This window comes from Pelodiscus sinensis, chromosome 1 (assembly GCF_049634645.1).
Source record: "Pelodiscus sinensis isolate JC-2024 chromosome 1, ASM4963464v1, whole genome shotgun sequence".
NCBI classification, from domain to species: Eukaryota; Metazoa; Chordata; order Testudines; family Trionychidae; genus Pelodiscus; species Pelodiscus sinensis.
The window spans coordinates 117,529,565-117,549,363 of NC_134711.1; the positions used below are offsets into that span (position 1 = coordinate 117,529,565).

At 43.0% G+C, this 19,799-nt stretch overlaps 1 protein-coding gene across 1 annotated transcript in view; it reads right to left on the bottom strand.

Annotated features, from left to right (window-relative positions):
* Positions 1-19,799, bottom strand: part of ETNK1 (ethanolamine kinase 1) — a 47,450-nt gene that overhangs the window by 25,446 nt on the left and 2,205 nt on the right. Inside the window, exon 2 of the mRNA XM_075898229.1 lies at positions 1,008-1,267. Coding sequence (XP_075754344.1) covers positions 1,008-1,267 — 260 coding nt within the window. The remainder of the gene's footprint in view (positions 1-1,007; positions 1,268-19,799) is intronic.

Genomic DNA, 19,799 nt, shown 5'->3' on the forward strand with positions numbered 1-19,799 from the left:
TAAAAAATATGTATCTTATTGGTGACTTTTTACTTGAAACGTATCAGGGAATATTTAGGTCTGACACCTTCTTTCAAAAAGTTTATTGCCTGTATACATATATGCTTAATAACGGAGAAGCAAGGTAATGTGGGAGGCAGGAAAACTGGCTAGAAAGAATTAAGCACTGACAGACAAAGCTCATCAGCACTTCCTTACTCCTACAATGGTTACCTGTGGACTGCTGAGGGAAGAAGGAGCAGACTAACTACAAGAACCATGTGCAATCTTTTCAAACTAGATGGGAAACAGTGAGCCAATGTGGAGGAAGAACACTTAGTTGTTTCAGACTAGGGATGTAAAAGAATAGTCGATTAGTCAACTACCTGATAAGCCTAGGCTTATCAGGCAGTCAAGTCGACTACTTGCTGCCCCTAAATAAGAGGCAGTGGGGGGAGGGAAAGACAGGAGCTGGTGCTTGGGGAAGACAGCTTAAAAGCTGGTTACTCCCATCCCCCATACTGTCTCCTCTAAGGCAGCAGTAGAGGGGAAGTGGAGGGGGGTAGGAGGCTGCTCCGGGAGCAGCCCCTGTCTGGGGGGGGTCCCAACTCTTTGCTGGGATTCCCATGAACAGAGGCAGTTGGACCCGTCATGAGCTGGGACTGAGCAAGCTCAGCTCTGCAGATGAAATGTGGTAGGAGTCCGGTTACTAGCACGCCCAGCTCTTACTATATTAAAACTACAGTATTGCAGCAGGGGTAGCTCCTTCTGAGATCCTTCCCTTACTGACTAATTGTGCCGTGGATACAAATCGACTACATGGTTACCCAATTACCTGCCTCTTAACATCCATCTTGCAGACTAAATGCAAAAAAGCATGCGGATACTAAAATGTGTGCCCAGTAAGCCATCTCCATGAGTTGTGTGTATGGTTACCAATAGCATGCTCTACACTAAACTTTTCCAAGCACAGGACATTAGTTTCTCAAAATGCACTTTAAAGTTTTAATATTTTTGAAGATGTTTACCTGAATATATCTGGGTTGCAGACATGCTCTGGATCCAGTGCTTCTCCCTGCATGAACTCGTAGCATAGACCATTACTGAATGTACAGTAGAGTTGTGGTGCACAACCATGGGCCTGCAACACCCGGAAACTTTTCACTTCCTCATCTCGATCTACTAACAGCTCAGTCTTGTTTCCATAGATTCTAACTAAAACCACATCATCCATTGCGTCACCCACATAGCAACCAATAAGCTTGTTGGTGATTCCATCTGTAAACAGCTGCAATGTAAAAATACATAAGATACAAATTGGCAAGTGTAGAACCATTAAGTATGTCCTTAAAATGGGAAGGATGGTTGGAAATTTTCCATTTGGTGGATCACCTTTAATCCGTGTGAATGTTCAGGGAATTATTTGACTCGGGTTGAACAGAAACAAGTTATAACTGAGACATTTACTAGTCTGTATATTTTAAACAATCTTTTTAAAAAACCACACCTATAGAAAACTAAGTACATACATCAAAGTAGATCTCTAATACGAGTTGTAAGATAAGCAACTACTTTGAAATCTGTTCAGCAATACTAACCCCTAGGGGGAAAAAATGGATTTCAGACATTTTACTGAGTTTTCCAAAAAAACTAGGAAGAGAACAGTAATTCCATTTTGAAGAGGATTTTAAGATTTCAAAATGTGGTTTTGTTCTATTCCGGCACAAAAAGAAAGTGTTACATCTAAAAGGACCAAAGTTACTTATAAGGAGTTGTCCATATACATTCCACTGCAGGTGCCCCAGTTCAGTTTTGGTCAGCAATCCCTCTATTGGGGCTGTGCCTGTGCCTTGTGTCTTCATGCCTCCAACTTGAGCGCAGAAAGCATGCGTCTTAAGGCTCTCTAACAGCAGGGAAGGTAGCAAAGCTCATGGAACAGGCACACATTTTCCTGACTGTGATAGAAGACGAATTACATCTGGCAAGAACTCTGGATGATACATCAAGATCACCCTTGATTTTCTGAAATTCAGTCCACGGAGGTCGTACTGAGAGTACCCCAACCTCCTCCCAGCAGATATAATTGATACCAAAAAGGCAATTTTGATCAATAGATGCAATAGAGAACATAAAACTGAAGGCTCAAAGTGACAGGCATGAGGACACTCAAGATATATATGCAACCTCAACAGACATGGATGCCATACAATAAACAAAGTGTGCCAACACTGGAATATACATGGATATGCACTTTAAGAACCACCACATATTTTCTCATTTCTCCCAGTATTAGGATGAGCAGTGCCAGAGTAATCTGCCTGACCGGCTGGCCTGGCTCTGAAGCAACACACCAGGCAGGAGCGGCTTTGGATGAGCTGGCCAGAAACCGTGCAGACAGGTTTCCATGGAAATGTGCCATGTTCACTTAAAAAAAAAAAATCAATCAAGGAATGCTTGTGGAATGCTTCATATGATAAATTAGCAAATTCTGACAGTATGTTTTCTTGAAAGTTGATTGGCTCTTTAAGGCCAGGTCTACACGAGAGAGCCAAGTCAAACAAAGGTATGCAACTCTAGCTACGATAATAGCATAGCTGGAGTCAATGTAACTTAGTTCTATTTACCACAGTATCCCCACTGCGGGGGGGGAGGGGAGGGGTCAATGGGAAAAACTCCTCACGATCCAGTGGAGTACCAGAGATGACAGTATGATCAGCAGTTAATTTAGCACATTCTCAGTAGACCTGCTAAATTGAGCCCTGGGGGGAATGGGGGAGGCGGCGGAAAAGGAAAATCACTCTCTGCAGCGTCAATCTCCCGGTAAATGTAGACAAGATTTCAATAAGGCTTGCCTCATTTGATCCATCTTCCAATGAAATTTCTACAAGTAAATCTTTTAAATAATCAGGTGCCAGGACTTTTTTTTCTTTTTAAAACACAGGAAAAAACGTGTACAATGAAGAAATAATTGGAAATAGGACACCAAGAACATAGTGTAAAGTTACTGCAATTTTAAACAAAACAAAAAAGAGAGTCAAGAAATTTGATGTTATGGCATCACAGAAACCATAATTTGTATTTATAGATAATTTTGCATTGCCATTTATGCCTCCCTCCATAAAACCTTGGTTTACCTCAGTTAAGATTACTACAATAATCAGTGATAGAAAAATGCAGGACAATGTAGCACTTTAAAGACTAACAAGATGGTTTATTAGATGATGAGCTTTCGTGGGCCAGAAAGACTTTCATGAATTTTGAAAATGAAAACATTTGCCTGGGTTACCCTGTAATTTTTGCAAGTCACCTATTATACTGTTGTGTAAATGCATAAGAAAGTTACAAGAAAACTGATTGCTAAGTTATTTCATTTTCTAAGATGAACAAAGTACAAAAAAAGAGTAAAAAAAGACAGCACAAGTAATATACACTAATCAAAACTAAGTGTTTAGGTGTTATTTGCAACAGCTGACAACTGCTTTAAAACAGTAATCTGACAGTGTTCTTCTTACAATTTCATTTTAAAAAGCCTTTTAGTGGATACACTCATACTGAGTCACATTCAGAGGAATGCAGCTGCATTCCTCTGTCTTCATGCTACTTTCCCTGCACACCTGTGGTGCTTAACATGTACATGCTGGTATGCATACTTAGCACTCTGCTAAGCTCAAAAGTTCGAGGCCAATGAATAATTCTCTCAAGATGATCCAAGTGCTAGAAGAAAGTATGATTTATAATGCAAGTGCCCTCTTCAAACATCAATACAGTATCTCCAGAACACTACAATAAAGTGTTGATTAAGATTTTACAGCTTTCAAAATGAATAGCTTCAATTCCATGCCTTAGGGATGTTAAATTTAGATTAACTGATCAAATAGTCAATGGAATTTCCCCACAAAGAAGCCTCACAGAGTACGGGTCCACCGGGGGACACCCCCACGCTGGCCCTGCAGGTTCAGAGGTGGACTCCCCTGCTGTCCCTACGGGGCTTCTTTTTGAAATGTACAAGAGCCTCACTGGGGCTCTTGTAAGTTTCAAAAGCAGAATCGCAGCAGAAGCAGCATGAGTGGAGACGGCTTCATTCCCCACTTATGCCCGTTTCCCACTGTGCCTCTACCTCCTCTGCCCTCATGGAGATAATGATGGCTTTTAAGCCAACTCCCTCCAGCACAAGCTCCTGCTTCCCACCCTTGCTGCCTCTCTCTGATAGAGGCAGTGGAGGGGGGAGGGGAAAGAGGGATGGGGCAGGGCAAAGCAAATAATCCTATCACTATTCAGCTATGGGTTAAGCTTATGCTAATTGGATAATTGACTAGTGGCTAACATCCCTATCATGCACTTTTCAAAGTAACTGAAACAGAACCATTCTTTGTATGTTTTAGAGGCTAAATCCTTGTATTGATTTTTCAAATTGAAAAAAAAAAACAATAGGAAGGGCAAATCAAATTTTCCAATTAAAACACCTTTGTGCAACCACAGACCTACCAGAGTTGGGCATTCTGACCCAGATTTTCAAAGCTCTGGTGAGTGCTACAATGCCCATCTGATGTAGGAGACAAAGTTTCATTTTCAAACATGAACCTAAAAAAACCAATAAATGGTCTGGTAGCACATTGACTAACAAAACACGTAGATGGTATCATGAGCTTTTGTGGGCACAGCTCACTTCTTCAGATGACCGGTCATCTGTGGCGTGTCAGAGGGGCAGTGCAACGCAGAGCCCAGGACTCCCCAGCTGACCCCGGGCTCCACTGCCCCCTTGAAAAGCACAGAAACAGCGTTTCAAAGGAGCAGCGCATTACAGCTGAGCCGGGGATCAGCTGTGCGGTGGCTGCCCTTTAGAAACATTGCTTCCGTGTGTTTCAAAGGGGCAGTAGACCCCGAAGTCAGCTGGGGACTCCCCAGCTGATCCCAGGCTCCACATAGCTTTTCAATGTTAGTTGGAACAAGGAAAAAAGAACCATAGCCTAGACTGCTTTCTTCTAACTCATTTCCTTATTACTACAGACACAGGGCATGTCTTCACAACGGGCTGGATCAACGGGGCAGTAATGATTCAGCGGGGATCTATTTATCATACCTACTCTAGACATGATAAATCAACCACTGATAGTTCTCCTGTTGACTCCAGTACTCCACCTCAAGGAGAAGCATAAGGGGAACTGATGGGAGAGTTTCTCCAGTCGACACAAGGTAGGAAGACACCACAGTAAGTAGATCCAAGCATGTTGATTTCAAGTACAAGCAGTCCCCAGGTTACGTCAGTCCGACTTAAGTCGGACCCCTAGTTACGAACCGGGGGCGGGGGGGGTCCCGCTAATGCGGGGTGCCTCCCCCACTGTCGCCGCCTCCTGCAGCGTGGAGGGCGCTTCCCCCCAGCAGTCCAGGGAGACGCAGAGCTAGCGCCCCCCCCCAGCAGACCAAGGAGACGCAGAGCAGCTTTTCTCGCCGCGGAGGACGTGGGCGGCAGGACCGCCAAGACGCGCTGTGGTCCCGCTGCCTGAGTCCTCCGCGGTGAAACCCCCCCCCCCCCCCCGTCTCCCTGGTTTGCTGGGGGGAGGGCGCAGCTAGTGCGCCCCCCTCCTCCCCCGCCCAGCAGACCAGGCTTTTCTCACCGACACCTGGGGCAGAGCAGCTCGGGGGCTGCCGGGTTGGTCCCACAGCACTGAGGTGCGGCGCTACTGGACCAACCCAGCAGCACCCCAGCTGCTCTGCCCCAGGCGTCCCCAAGTCAGCCGCTGCTGAAACTGATCAGCAGCTGGTTCCAGGAAGCCCGGGGCAGAGCAGCTCTGCCTCGGGCTTCCTGTAGTCAGCCGCTGGTCAGTTTCAGCAGCAGCTGACTTGGGAACACCTGGGGCAGAGCCGCTGGGGAGCTGCCGGGTTGGTCCAGTAGCGCCGAGGAGCGGCGCTGCGGGACCAATCCAGCAGCACCCCAGCTGCTCTGCCCCAGGCGTGTCCGATTCAGCCACTGCTGGTCAGTTTCAACAGCGGCTGAATCTGGACGCCAGTTCCGACTTACATACAAATTCAACTTAAGAACAAACCTATGGCGGTCCCTATTTTGTACATAACCCGGGGACTGCGTGTACATTATTCACATTGCTCTAAGTTACACAACTTCAGCTATCTCCCACAGTCATATAGACTACTGATACCGTAGCTACCAAATTACAGGACAGGGCAGTATCATAGACAGCACTGGATGATGTGCTGAAGACATAGCTGCATGCATAACAGTCACTGTCATGTTTCAGCAGCATCTGTGAGGATGCTGTGAGAGCAAGCTTATCACAAAGCTACAGCATCTGCGATGATGCTGTGAGAGCAAGCTTATCACAAAGCTGCAGATCTATAGCTCCACACTTACACAAGTGAAATATGGGTCTGAAGGCTGAAGAATACTGGACTGATGTATTTGACTCTCACCATCTTCATAAGCTGAACAAGATAAAAAATGAGGATATTCGAAGCCAAACCTAGCAATTGCCTCTTTAATTTGATGGCTTTCTTGGAATGAACATATTTTTAGAATGGAAGCTTGCAGAATTTATTGATCACCAAGAATGCCCCTATGCAGCCAACAATAACGTGAGCACCAAATAGGGGTGCAATTGGGTAACTGGTTAATTGTTATTCAGGAGCAGGCCTCCCCCAGGATTCTGCTGCCAGCAGCTCCTACCTGCCCACGTTTAATAAGTTAACCGGTTAAACTTAATGTTTCATTTTTAAATCATTCAATATCTCCTAGTTAAACCAGGGTGCTTTCTTACCATGTTTCCTATTTTTTCTACAGAGTGGAATAGTTTGTTCTTGGGCCCTTAATAATGTCTCTCTGAAAAACTGCCAACTGTCTTCAATTCTTTTTCATCTCCGGGTATGTCTAGACTGCATCCCTCTGTCGGCAGAGGGATGCAGTCTAGACATACCCGCAGACTTGCTTCCCATGGGATCTTACCTATAAACTCCCTGAGTTTGTTAAAACCTGCCTTCTTGAAATACATGGTTTTTATTTTTCTGTTCTCCCTCCTACCTCCTTTCACCCAAGCCACCTTCCACTTTCAAATTCTTAACAAGTTTCTTCCTAGTTGTCAAAATCAAATCTAGAACAGGCTATGCCATAGTATTCAGAGGTGTAGCAGAGTGCGAGTATGTCTACACTATCACCCTAGTTCGAACTAGGGTGGTAATGTAGGCAACCGGAGTTGCAAATGAAGCCCGGGATTTGAATTTCCCGGGCTTCATTTGCATATTGCCGGGCGCCGCCATTTTTAAATGTCCGCTAGTGTGGACTCCGTGCCCCATGGCTAAACGCGGCACGGACTAGATAGTTCAGATTAGGCTTCCCATTCCGAACTACCGTTACTCCTCGTTCCACGTGGAGTTAGGAGTCCCCGGAGGAGGCGCGCACTGCGGCTTCCCTCCTCTGCGAGGGGGAGGGGAAAGAGGAAGAGGGAAGGAGTCGCGCTCCGGAGACTTCCTGCAGGGGGAGTGGGGGTAGGAGTCCCCAGAGGAGGCATGCGCCTGGGCTTCCCTCCTCTGTAGGGTCCCTGGAGGAGTGCGCAAGCCGTGGACTTCCTGTGTCCCAGGCGGGGGGCCGGGGGGGGGGGGGGGCGGCGGCAGGAAGAGTCCCTAGAGGAGGCGCGCGCCAGGGCTTCCTTCCTCTGCGCGGGGAGGGGGGAGAATAGTGTCCCTACTGGCACCCTATCTCCTGCCCCCACTGGCACCCTGTTCCCACCCCAGCACCCTGTCCCATGTTCCCTGCCACAGCGCCCACTGGCACCCTGACCTCGCCCCAACACTCACTAACACCCTTCGCCAGTAGCACGTCCCCTGCTCCCACCAGCACAGTTGGGGCCACATTAGTGAGGCTTGGGGGGTTTTTTTGAGCCTATTATACTCCCTGTCCTGAACCTCTCACATCCCCAAATTCCTGCACCCCCACATCCTCAGTCTTCTGCCATAACACTTCTGCATCCTCCACACACTACAAAACTGTGTCCTGAGCTCATCATACTCCCAACATCCCTGCCTTGAGCCCCTCACACACTCCAACCCAAACTCCTGCACCCTCACATCCACAAGCCTGAGGCTTGCTCCGCACCCCAACCCTCCATCTGAATCCAACAGCCTGGAGCCTCCTCCCCAAGCCAGTATCCTCTTCTCCACCTCCTCCTGCACCCAAATTCCTCCCAGAGCTTGTACCTCTCACCCTTTCCCACACCTAAATCCCGCATTCCCACCCCAAAGCCCACACCTCCTGTTTCAACCCAGTGAGACAGACTAGACTGCAGGAGTTTTTCCCGGGATTCCAGAGATATCCCGGAAAAACTCTTCCACATCCAGGGACGCGTTTGTTCTTCCGCTTTTTTTAGTGGAAGAGCAAACATGCTTTCGTCAACCCCTGTCTTTCTCGTTTCACAAGGAATAAGGGGGCTTCCGAAAGAAAGGTTTTTTCTGACATTGGGCCCAATCTAGACAGGCCAAATATTGGGAAAACCTCCTCCTCCAGAAGAATCAGAAAAAAGCGGTAGTGTAGCCTTACCCTGAGAATGTGCAGGGGCTGGGGATAATAAGTGATGGAGAGAAGAAGAACAGAGAGGGCGGGGCTTTATGGAAGGGGTGAGGTCTTGGCTTGTTCTGACATTTAAAAAGTGTCTTGGGTGTAAAAAGGTTGGAGACAACTGTTCTAGACTAAAAAAATTGTGCCCAATACATTCCAAGAACTTGTTGAATAATCTGTGACCTGCTGTGTTATTTTCCTAACAGATGTTTGGATAGTTGAAGTCACAGCCAAATCCTGTGCTTTGGATGATTGTGTTGGGGAATAAAAGCCCATTCACCTTTTCTTCTTGCATAGATAGGAGTCTACTACCATGACACTAATCTTGATTTTACCCCTTTTGCCCACACCCAGAGACTTCCAACAAGTCTGTCTCCTATTTCCATCTCAATTTCAGTCCAACTGTATACATTTTTAATATACAAGGTAATAGCTCCTTCCTTTTTCCCCTGCTTTTCATGAGAAAGCTGTACTGTTCTGTATCAATACTCCAGTCAGGCGTATTGTCCCACCAAATCAAGTATAGTCCTCAAAATTGACATAACTGGGTGAATGCTGGAAAGACTGAATGAAGAGAAGCCAGAAAAACAGGGTGAACCTGGTATAGGATTGCTCTCAAATCTTACCGGGGGGGGGGGGGGGGGGGCGAGGGAGAGAGAGATAAAAATGGAGAAATTTGGAGTACTACTCTGTATTGGCATAGCTAAATCAATGCTTACGGTATGAAAATAGAAGACACTATTATTGGAAACCTAATTGACTATAACTCTTTTGTTAAAACATAGCAAATGATAGGAGTTTGTAGGGATGAATAAAAAATATATTTAATTGAATTTACATTTTAAAAATATTACTAAAATCAATTTAATGAAAATAACACCAAAATGAATAACTAATAAGAATTTGAAAATATTAAGATAGATAATTGCTTAAAATTTAGTGCTTCTCAAACTTCATTACACTATGACCCCCCCTTCTGACAACAAAAATTACTTCAGGACCCTAAAAGGGGAGGACCAAAGCCTGAACCCACCTGAGCGCCACTGGGGGGCGGGGGGAGGCAAACTCAAGTCTCTCACCACTCTTGGCAATGGGGCCAAAGCTGAAGCTCAAGGGCTATAGCCCCAGGCAGGGAGCCTGAAACCTGAAACCTACCACCCCGAGCTGAAACCCTCAGGCTCTGGCTTAAGCCCTGGGTATTAGGGCTTGGGTATTGGGGCTTGGGCATTGGTCCCAGCAAGTCTATGACAGCCCTGGTAACCCCATTCAAAGTGGGTCCCAACTCACAGATTAAGAACTGCTGGCTTAGATAAATACAGGCAGTCCCCGGGTTACGTACAAGATAGGGACTGTAGGTTTGTTCTTAAGTTGAATTTGTATGCAAGTCGGAACTGGTACATATTGTAGGGGAAACTCTAGCCAAACATCTCTCCAGAGCTCAGTTTTATTCTCCCACACCTCACTTCCCTCAGTCCTTTATTCTCAAGCTGAGGTGTCTGCTGAGAAAAGCCGCTCTGCGTCTCCCTGGTCTGCTGGGGGGGGGGGGGGTGCTAGCTTCGCATCTCCCTGGTCTGCTGGGGAGAAGCAGCTAGTGCGGGGTTGCCTCACCCCGTTTGTAAGTAGGAATCCCATGTAACCTGGGGACTGCCTGTATTTATAATTTATAGTGTTGTAGCTCCACAGGTAGCAAAAAGATGTACAAACTTAGTAAAAATACTCAATTTAATTGTAAATCAATATTTTAATCTTTATATCAACCAATGAGAATACTCTTTACAGTAAAACTGAAATAGAAATGGAAAAGTTGATGAAAATTGATTATTTAAAATCAATCCACCTTGAAAGGGACTCCATTATATTTGTGCACAGAACAGTGAGATCATCCTCCTAATCACAGGAACTTCTGTTACCTTTATGTTTTATAAAAGGTGCTCTTTAAACAAGGCTTTCTATCACTCTTTAAACAAGGCTTTCTTCATTACATAATATGGATTCAATACACAAATCAAGCTCATGAGGATATCAGAGAAGATAAAGAGCACAGTATTAGTCAGCTATCAGCTCTAACAAACAGAATTTATGCGTGTGTGTGTGTGTGTGTGTGTGTGTGTGTGTGTGTGTATTACACAAATAAATTCAGGATAAATTAGAACGAGAACACAGCAAGAGACTAAGTTTGCATTAGCTGGAATGCAACAAAGTCTATCAACTTATCTTAAAAAATTACATCATATTATGCTATTTTAATTATATTCAAAAGTCATATTTAATCACATTATTGTCCTCAAAATCCACGATACAAGAGGCAACTGTTACTATTCACATAGAAAGACAGACTGACCATAAAGGTAACTGACAAGCCACAGCATCTTCATAGTGCAGAAAACTATAGACAGAACCGCTATATAGTTTTCTCATGAATTATTTTGTACCTCTTGTGTATTCCACTCTCAGAGCAAGTCTCATTAATGTTAATGGAAACTACATACATCAAGGAAATTAGATCTTATGACCTGATAATAAGGACCTTGAGTAGAATATCTAAATTAGCATCTATTTGTAACATGCTGCTATAAATAATTATTTGCAACCAGGAGTCTTCTAGATTATACTGCATTTTAATAGGCATTCCTCATGAGCTCATTTGACAATTTAAGAGGTCATTTTCTTGTCCATCTGAACAATACTTTTCATTTTGCATCATGAAATGAGTCAAAATTAAAAAGCTACAAAACTAATTCACAAAAAAATTAACTGCATGTAGACAAAAAGCATTTTATATATAGTTTAATTTACTGTCTCTAACAGTATTAAGTATCTCTTTCATTTTAAAGCAAAGGAAAGACTTTAAAGTGAGATGCAATGATTATAAACCATGGCAAAGAAAAGCAAGAGATGGGCACCACAAATGAAGAGAGTAGTTTCTGACAAAGGAGAGATGTGAAAGAAACAGAGGTCTTCATAGCAATACACAGGCTCTCTCTCGACTACATTCCTTTTGAAAGAAGAATGTAAATAAAGCAAATCTAAAGTGCAAATAAAGCGTGGATTTAAATATCCCACGCTTCATTTGCATATTTGCGTCCGAGCACTTTTTCAAAAAAGAGGGTTTTTTTAAGTGAAAGTGCAGTCTAGACGGGGTTCTTTCAGAAAAAAACCTTCTTTGAAAGAACCCGTACTCCTGTACAGGTTCTTTTGAAAAAGGGTTTTTTTTACCTTGAAAGAACCCCATCTAGACTGCACTTTAGAAAAAGGTTTTTTGGAAGTGAAAATACAGCCTAGATGGGGTTCTTTCGGGGGGGGAGGGGGGGATCCTCTCTGAAAAGAACCTGTACTCATTTTTTCAGGAATACGGGTTCTTTCAAAGAAGGGTTTTTCCCCGAAAGAACCCCATCTAGACTGCACTTTCACTTTAAAAAAAAACTTTCAAAAAAGTGCTCGGATGCAAATATGCAAATGAAGCGTGGGATATTTAAATCCACGCTTTATTTGCACTTTATATTTGCTTCACTTACATTCCTCTTTCGAAAGAGGAATGTAGTTTAGACGTACCCAAAGTGAAGACGACAAAACATGGACTAATGTGGGACAAGTATGAACAACTTCCCAGAATGTTCTCAATACCAGGAAGGAAGTTCCAAAAGTAAATTTTGAAATAGGAAAGCCCGTATAGGAGACAAAGTTGATGAAATGCAGTTCTAGTGCCTGTAGCAGATAGTTTGTCAGAAAGATTCTGGATCCATGGAAGTATTTTAATCATTATGAGAAAACCATTTCAGCTGAAGAAGGCCAATCCAAGATAAATGTTTTCTGAAATAGTAACAAGTGGGCTCACGATACACACAAGAGCTATCAGGTTTAATTAAAAAAAATCAATGATTTAAAATAAAATAAAAAAATCACTAAAGTATTAAATTTCTCATTTAAAAATAACAGTAACAATTAAATTGTATCACAAATGTGCTACACTTGCAGTCTCATAACAATGAATTAATGGTTCTAGCCTGGCCAGCCTAACAACCAACTCTTGCTTCGTGAAAGCCCAGAATTTTCAATTTCTGTTAAGTCTGCTGAGAAACGTGCATGGACAGGCACAAGTTGTTTTTATTCTTTGCTTACGTGGTGGTGAACCTGGGCCAAGCACGTCAGTTAGTCAAGACATCATTTAAAAGCAAAGACAATATTCAAAGGAAAGGATGGGCACAGCATAGAAAGGAACTCTGATGTGGAATGGAAAGAAAAAGCGAAGACATTGATCACACACAAAGCTCTTTATATTCCCTTACACTTCTGCCACAGAAAAACTGTCACAGCTTCTGGGTGTAAGAGACCTTCTCTGGGAATGTTTTGAAGAAATTTGTTCCCTGGGGAAAAAGGGGAAACATGTCAAGTGTCAGCAGTGCAAGATGGTGATGTAGGCCCTAGCTGCAAGAATGAAACTTTGGAAGCAATTAAGCTAAACTTTTTTTCCAAGCCATAAAGATTAGCTAACTAGGTTTAGAATCTATCACCCAAGTATACAGCACAGAAAGCTGCAATAAGAGAAATCTAGAGTTGACAGTTGCCACTGAGTGCCATTTTTTTACTTTGTTATACAATACATGCCTCATATTTTGCAACATTAGGGTCACAGACCATAATGGTGACGCCATGAGTTTATTCCCTATTTTACTTCAACATAACTCAGCTTCCCCAAATAAACCACACCTATACTTGTTTTCAATGGGACTTACTCCAACATTAAGTGCATTCTAAGCACAGTCAGTCTTTGCTTTTTTGGTAAATAGAAATCAGATCTGCATCAAAACACAGAGTGGGGAAGATGAGAGCTAGTTGTAGAAGTTTTAAGAACTCTACTTTTAGTGTTCCTAGGACTTGTCTGTTTGCGTTAATAAAATTAATTAATACCTGAACCCTGGGCCAAGCTCACCATCCCACGGACTGCTCCACTTGGGCCAGGCCGAGGAGTGGGTGGGGGCCACTCCAACTGGGCTGGACAGAGCCTACCACAGGCTACTCCAGCTGGGCCAGGCCCAGCAGCCCCCCCACCAGTTAACCTGGTAAGCATGCCAGTAAAGCACAAGCTTACCAAGTAACCGATGAAGCTGCTAACCCTTTATATCCCTACTTTCTAAAATGCATTTGTATTTCTGTGGTAGGAATTAGCTAAAGTCTTCTTATGTAGACTATACCACCTTGCTTAAAGACCAAACCTAAAATGTTCACACCCAGCAATGAATTGAAAGAAACAACCATCTTTTTGAATAATCAGTTTCCTAAACCAGATTAGTGAACGTGGTGAAACATCATTTTAGCTACTCTTCACGTTCCCCAATTGCTGCAGACACTTTTCTTTCCTTTATCCCGAGTTACAGCTGAGACCTCAAATTCTTATGTTGTATGATAAGGGATAGACTAACCATTAAAGCACAGCTCAAAAAACTTAAAATATTAAAGATGCCAATGTTTCTAGAAATTTTTCCTGATGATAGAATGATAGAAAAAGATACTAAGTGAATTTAAGCTACAGTGCAACAAACCACGTTTTGTAATTTTTATAAATCCTGTACTAAGCCATGTGTGAGTGAGCCATCAGTGCATCGAGCCAAAGTCCTTGTAAAACACATGCCTAAGATACACAGCAACGGTCTAGGAATGCACACCCTGAGGTGGTTGTTTGCTTAACTGACACTGCAAGGCATGTGTACAGTTGTTGCTCCATCTGCTCATATTATGCAGGCTTTTCAACTGTAGGCAATTAAGGTATACAAGCATTGTCAGCAAGAACTTTCTCATCACCTAACTCAGCCTGCAAGACATCTGTTGCATAAACAAGATGCCATCATGGGTATCTCATTTAGAGCAGTGTTTCTCAACCAGTGGTTCAAGTACTCTTAGGGGTACTTGAGAGAAGACTGGGAATGGAGGGGGGGGGGGGGGGGTTACATCAAAAACTGAAATTTGGAGAAAACTGAAGTTTTGTTTTAAGTTTTACAGCGCTTCATTATTTTTGTACTTTTTACACCCGAAAAGTTTTATCACCCACCCTGCTACGATTAAGTTGTTTAAACAAATGCGTTGCAATGGTAGAAAAAAAATGTATATCTGAAAACTGTAGGTAATGGGGGTACTTATAAAATTTTTTAAAAGGGGGTACCTTATAAAAAAAGGTTAAGAAACACTAATTTAGAGCACATCTTCAGCCATTAGTGCTTCATGGGGGAAAAAAAAAAAATCTATTTAGAGATTATTCTGACACCACCTTAATTGGTGATGCTTACTGGCTCCGGTTAACTGGTGGGGGTTGAAGCGACTGCTGGGGGGGTTGCCTAGCCTAGTGGCAGCAGACAGGGGAGGGGAGCCGACAGTCAGGGGGAGCACCCCCTATTTTTCCCCCCTTTAATTAGTAAACTGGTTAAACATTACATTTAACCGGTAAACCAATAAAATGTGATTTTGCGTCCCTAGAAATCTTGAAGAGATCTAAGATATTTGGTTTCAAGAAGATCTAGAGGAAAGTGCAGAAGACTTTATGATACAAGTACAGGCAGTCCCCGAGTTACGCGGATCCAACTTACATCAGATCCTGGTCTGCGCCAGGGAGACGGGTAGCAAAGCCTCGGAGGACACCGGCAGCGGAACAGCCGCGGCGTGTCTGGGCTGTCCCGCTGCCCGCGTGCTCCGCGTCTCCCTGGTCTTCCCCCCCCCCCCCCGACTCCCCCCCCCCAGCAGACAAGGGAGCAAAGCCTCGGAGGACGCCGGCAGCGGGACAGCCGCGGCGCGAGTTGCTCTGCCCCGGGCTTCCTGGAATCAGCCGCTGATCAGTTTCAGCGGCAGCTGACTTGGGGACGCCTGGGGTTCTTAAGTTGAATCCGTATGTAGGTCGGAACTGGCGTCCAGATTCAGCCTGTTGAAACTGATCAGCGGCTGATTCCAGGAAGCCCGGGGCAGAGCAACTCTGCCTCGGGCTTCCTGTAGTCAGCCGCTGGTCAGTATCAGCAGCGGCTGAATCTGGACGCCAGTTCCAACTTACATACAGATTCAACTTAAGAACAAACCTACAGTCCCTATCTTGTACGTAACCCAGGGACTGCCTGTACTTAGTGCCTTGGATAGGTCTATCAGGTAGCACGTAAATCTAAAGAAAGTGGGTACAAATGTAAATCAAAGTGACATTAATTAATATGCTTGTTCTTACAGGGTACAAAAGATGAGGCTTTCACTGATATTCTCACCAGTAGAGACACCGGGCATACTGCTCTGAAATACAGAAATGGCAGATAGATACAGGAGAACTTCTCCCTGCCCCAGAATGTTAAAACTGAGTGGTGGTAACAAAGATAAAATATTCTGTTTTGAAACAATCCAGTACTTGTGGCACAATCCAGTACTTGAGATACATGTGTTTGACGATGTGTTATATGGGAATTTTGAGTTGACATTTGTTAGAAGGACCAGCAGAATTTCCCTATTGGAACAGACCTAGGAGCCACCCTGAGCTAAGAAATAGATGACTCTGCTGTATTTATTCTGTCCTTGGCCTTTGTTAAGACTGGTCACAAGGATTCCATTTTTGATGGGACACTTGTAAAGTTGATGAGATGACTATCTTTATGATACACAGGCCATCAAAACTCATGATTAATGTTTTATCTTTTCTAACAAGGGAATGAACAAACAGCTGAAGACATTAAGGAACTGAAAAGGAAAGTGGCAAGCTTCAACTTACTCACATACATGATTGCAATGACTGGTGAAAAATTAATTATACTAGACCAGTTAAACTGTAGACTTTTCTTAAAAAAGTAATAATTTCATAATTATTTCATAAGAACTTAAAGTTTGTTTCATCCATTGTACATACTGACTGTGGCCAACTTCTGAATGAAACAAGGAGAATCAAAATTTGCTTACACCAGAACAGAAGAGAATTTAGCTCAAGCAGCACACATTCTGATTACACTGTTTTGGATTATTGTAACCAAGGCCAATGAAACAAGAGGAAGAGCATTCTTAAGTATCTGGAGATAAAAACAGAAAAAAATTAGTTCTATATTGCTCCTAGGTTTTTCTCAGGTGCCACTTCTCAGATTTATACACAACTACATGAAGAAAAATCTTTAGGTAGAAGAGGATTTTGTCTTTCCACCCAACTGCTGGCAAAAAGAGGTAGTTTAGTTTGATCATTTACTTTGGAATTTTCCCTGTGAGTAGATTATGGACACAGAGAAGCAATACAGAATGATTATTTCCGGACCTACTCTGTACTTTGCTGCACTAGACTTTCCAATGTAGTTAAGCAATCATCTTGAAGCATTACAATAAATGCATATAAATGATTAAAGGATTTTATTCTCCTTTGCCCAAATGTTAAGCTAATAATTAAATTTAGGGAAAAAATTATAAGTATAATATTTATTTATAAATACAACTAATTACAAATTAGGGATGTGAATGATTAACTGGCTGATACTTACCAGTTACGGTTAAATGTCAGGGGCTGGAGCAGCCCCCCTTCCTCTTGCTGAGGAGAGGGGGCACTCCCACCTGCCCCCATTTAAATCAGTCAAATATAATATTTAACTCGTTAACTAATTAAATGGGATTTTACAAATTTTAAAGGAAGGAAAATGATTAAGCTGCAACAGGCTAATCAAAAATACCAGGCAACTGGAAGACACACTAATTAACTTGGAATGGTTTTGCTAACGTCACACTACATTCCTGCAAGTTAGTAAATGTACTAAGTTAAACTTTCGACTTTAACCTTCCGACATGCTATGCTGACAATATGTCTATAAAGAGCAAAGGTGGCTAGATGTAGAATTCAATTATGAGAAAATCCACACTACTGAATAGCTCTGTTCACTCCTGAACAAGTTCCTTGGCTACTCTGCCACAGTCCTACTACAATCCAGACTAATCAAACCTGTATTCCACTGAATATCTATGTCCAGCTTTTCTTTCTTCACTAGATATGTAGTCCATTCCTCTCTTCTTTTTCCAGTAAAGCCAATGCAGACTTTTCTCTCAAACTCTGCTGTTTTAGCACTCCACTCGTATTTGAAACACAGGCATGTGTATGCACAGTCTCACTTCTACTCTTACTTGTGTGCAGCCTTTTAAAAATATACTAGACAGCAAAAAAATGCTGACAAGGAATCTCACTATGAATACAAAGTTCCTCAGTTGCTCACTGAAGAACAAAATGAAAAAAAATCTGTTTTTTTTTTTTTTTTAAATAAAGATCAAGACTTTTCTACTTGGCTAAAAAATCATTTCCATTAGTTTCTTAGAGCAGTATTATCTAAATATACATTTATGATCTCAGTTATAGCATGGCCATGTTCAAAAGAACCAAGCCGTAGTCTTTCATTTTGTGAACTCACTTCTTTGAACAGAGAGTTATGAATGAGATGTTCCCCTGCTATAGGCAGCTCTAAAATGTAACCAAGAAAAAGGGTCAGCCCTTAAGCAATAAAAGTTTCAGTTTCATTTACTTGTTGTCCTGTGCAAGAAAACAAATAAATGAAACTTGTATGTGGAAAGGCATCTCACGCAATGGTGTATCTAATTATTATTATTGTAGGACAAGAATATAGATGTTGCTGCTTGTCTTCTTTAATTCTTGCATGGAGACAATGAGGATAGCCAGGCAGTGGAGCCGACCAAAATAGCTACACTACTTAAAAATCACATTCTTACCTCTGGAAAGATCTATCACCCAATGTACTCACACTGCTCAACCTAGAAGCCATATGAGAGGGTGGTAATAGGTAGAACAGCACCAAGAGTGGAAGGGAGCTAACAAATAGTCAAGATGGTTTCTGCCTAAGATGTTCATGCTATGGTAAAGTTGAAAACGTTAGTCATCTCTACAGTATCTTAGATTCTTTTGATCTGCCCATGCTGACAAAACAGTGAACTATGGTGCACTGCTATTGAAACTGGCAAGAACTCTAAAAGATAGCAAGACGTTCCACGTCATCTCTTCCCTGCTTGAGAATGGACTTTTTTGTTGAGGTGAATGATCAGAAAAGTCAATGGCACGCTCACCAGAATGGATTCCCCCAAGGTTCTATCACCCTTGCTGTTCAAACAGAATTCCTCCAACACACACAGATTCATTTATACAGATCTTTCTATTACCTCCCAGTCTGAGAGATGTGACGACACTGAGCACATTCTAGTTGGCTCTCCAAGTGTACTTAAAAACATTATTGCACATGGTTCCTGAACACCAGACCCATACATGCATCTTCCACATTAAACACTCTCAGGCCATGCAAAAGCTTTAGACATGATGGAATGGAGCAGTCCATGAGCACTATGAGTATCTGGTGTAACTTGGGATCCCATAAATCTAAGTACTGACACTCAAAAGAGCAGATGACTTCTCGAGATCCCTTCCAGTTCTAGTATTCTAGGATTCCATAAGCTAGTCAATAAAAAAAGGGAGCTGTTCCCCAAAATGTCTGAACAACCAGTCTTACCCTGTGTTATTCAACTGCAGAATACTATGCCCCACTATGGTCATACTCCAGCTACACACACACACACACAAAACTGATACTGCACTCAATTGATCCTGTAGGACTCTCAAAGTGACTTTGAAACCAATTACCACACAGTGGCTATGCCGCCTTGGAGGGACTGCACTATCATCAGCAAGGCAGAATGCCTTCAGTAAAAAGTAATAGAAATGTAGCCGTGTTAGTCTGGTGTAGCTGAAGCAAAATGCAGGACTATGTAGCACTTTAAAGACTTAACAAGATGGTTTATTAGATGATGAGCTTTCGTGGGCCAGACCCTTTTTTTGATTTTTGATCTGAGGAAGTGGGTCTGACCCACAAAAGCTCATCATCTAATAAACCATCTTGTTAGTCTTTAAAGTGCTACATAGTCCTGCATTTTGCTTCAGTAAAAAGAGGAGACAAAAACAGGTTCATGATCTAAGACAGTGGTTCTCAATCAGGGTCCATGGCTCTTTGGAGGGGACCCATTAGCAAGTTTCAAGGGGGCCACCAAGCAGGGCCAATGTCAAACTTGCTTGGACCTGAAGCAAAAAGCTGAAGCCCCACTGCATGAGGCTGAAGCCTGGAGCTTTGCAGGGGACCCCTGTGGCATAGGATCCTAGGGATCGTCCCTTAATGCTGGCCCTGGCTTGTATATACAGAAAACCAGTTAATGTTGCACTGGTGAACTGAGAGAGTTTTATAGCATACTGTGGGAGAGGAAGGAAGGCCTCAGAAAGAAAAAG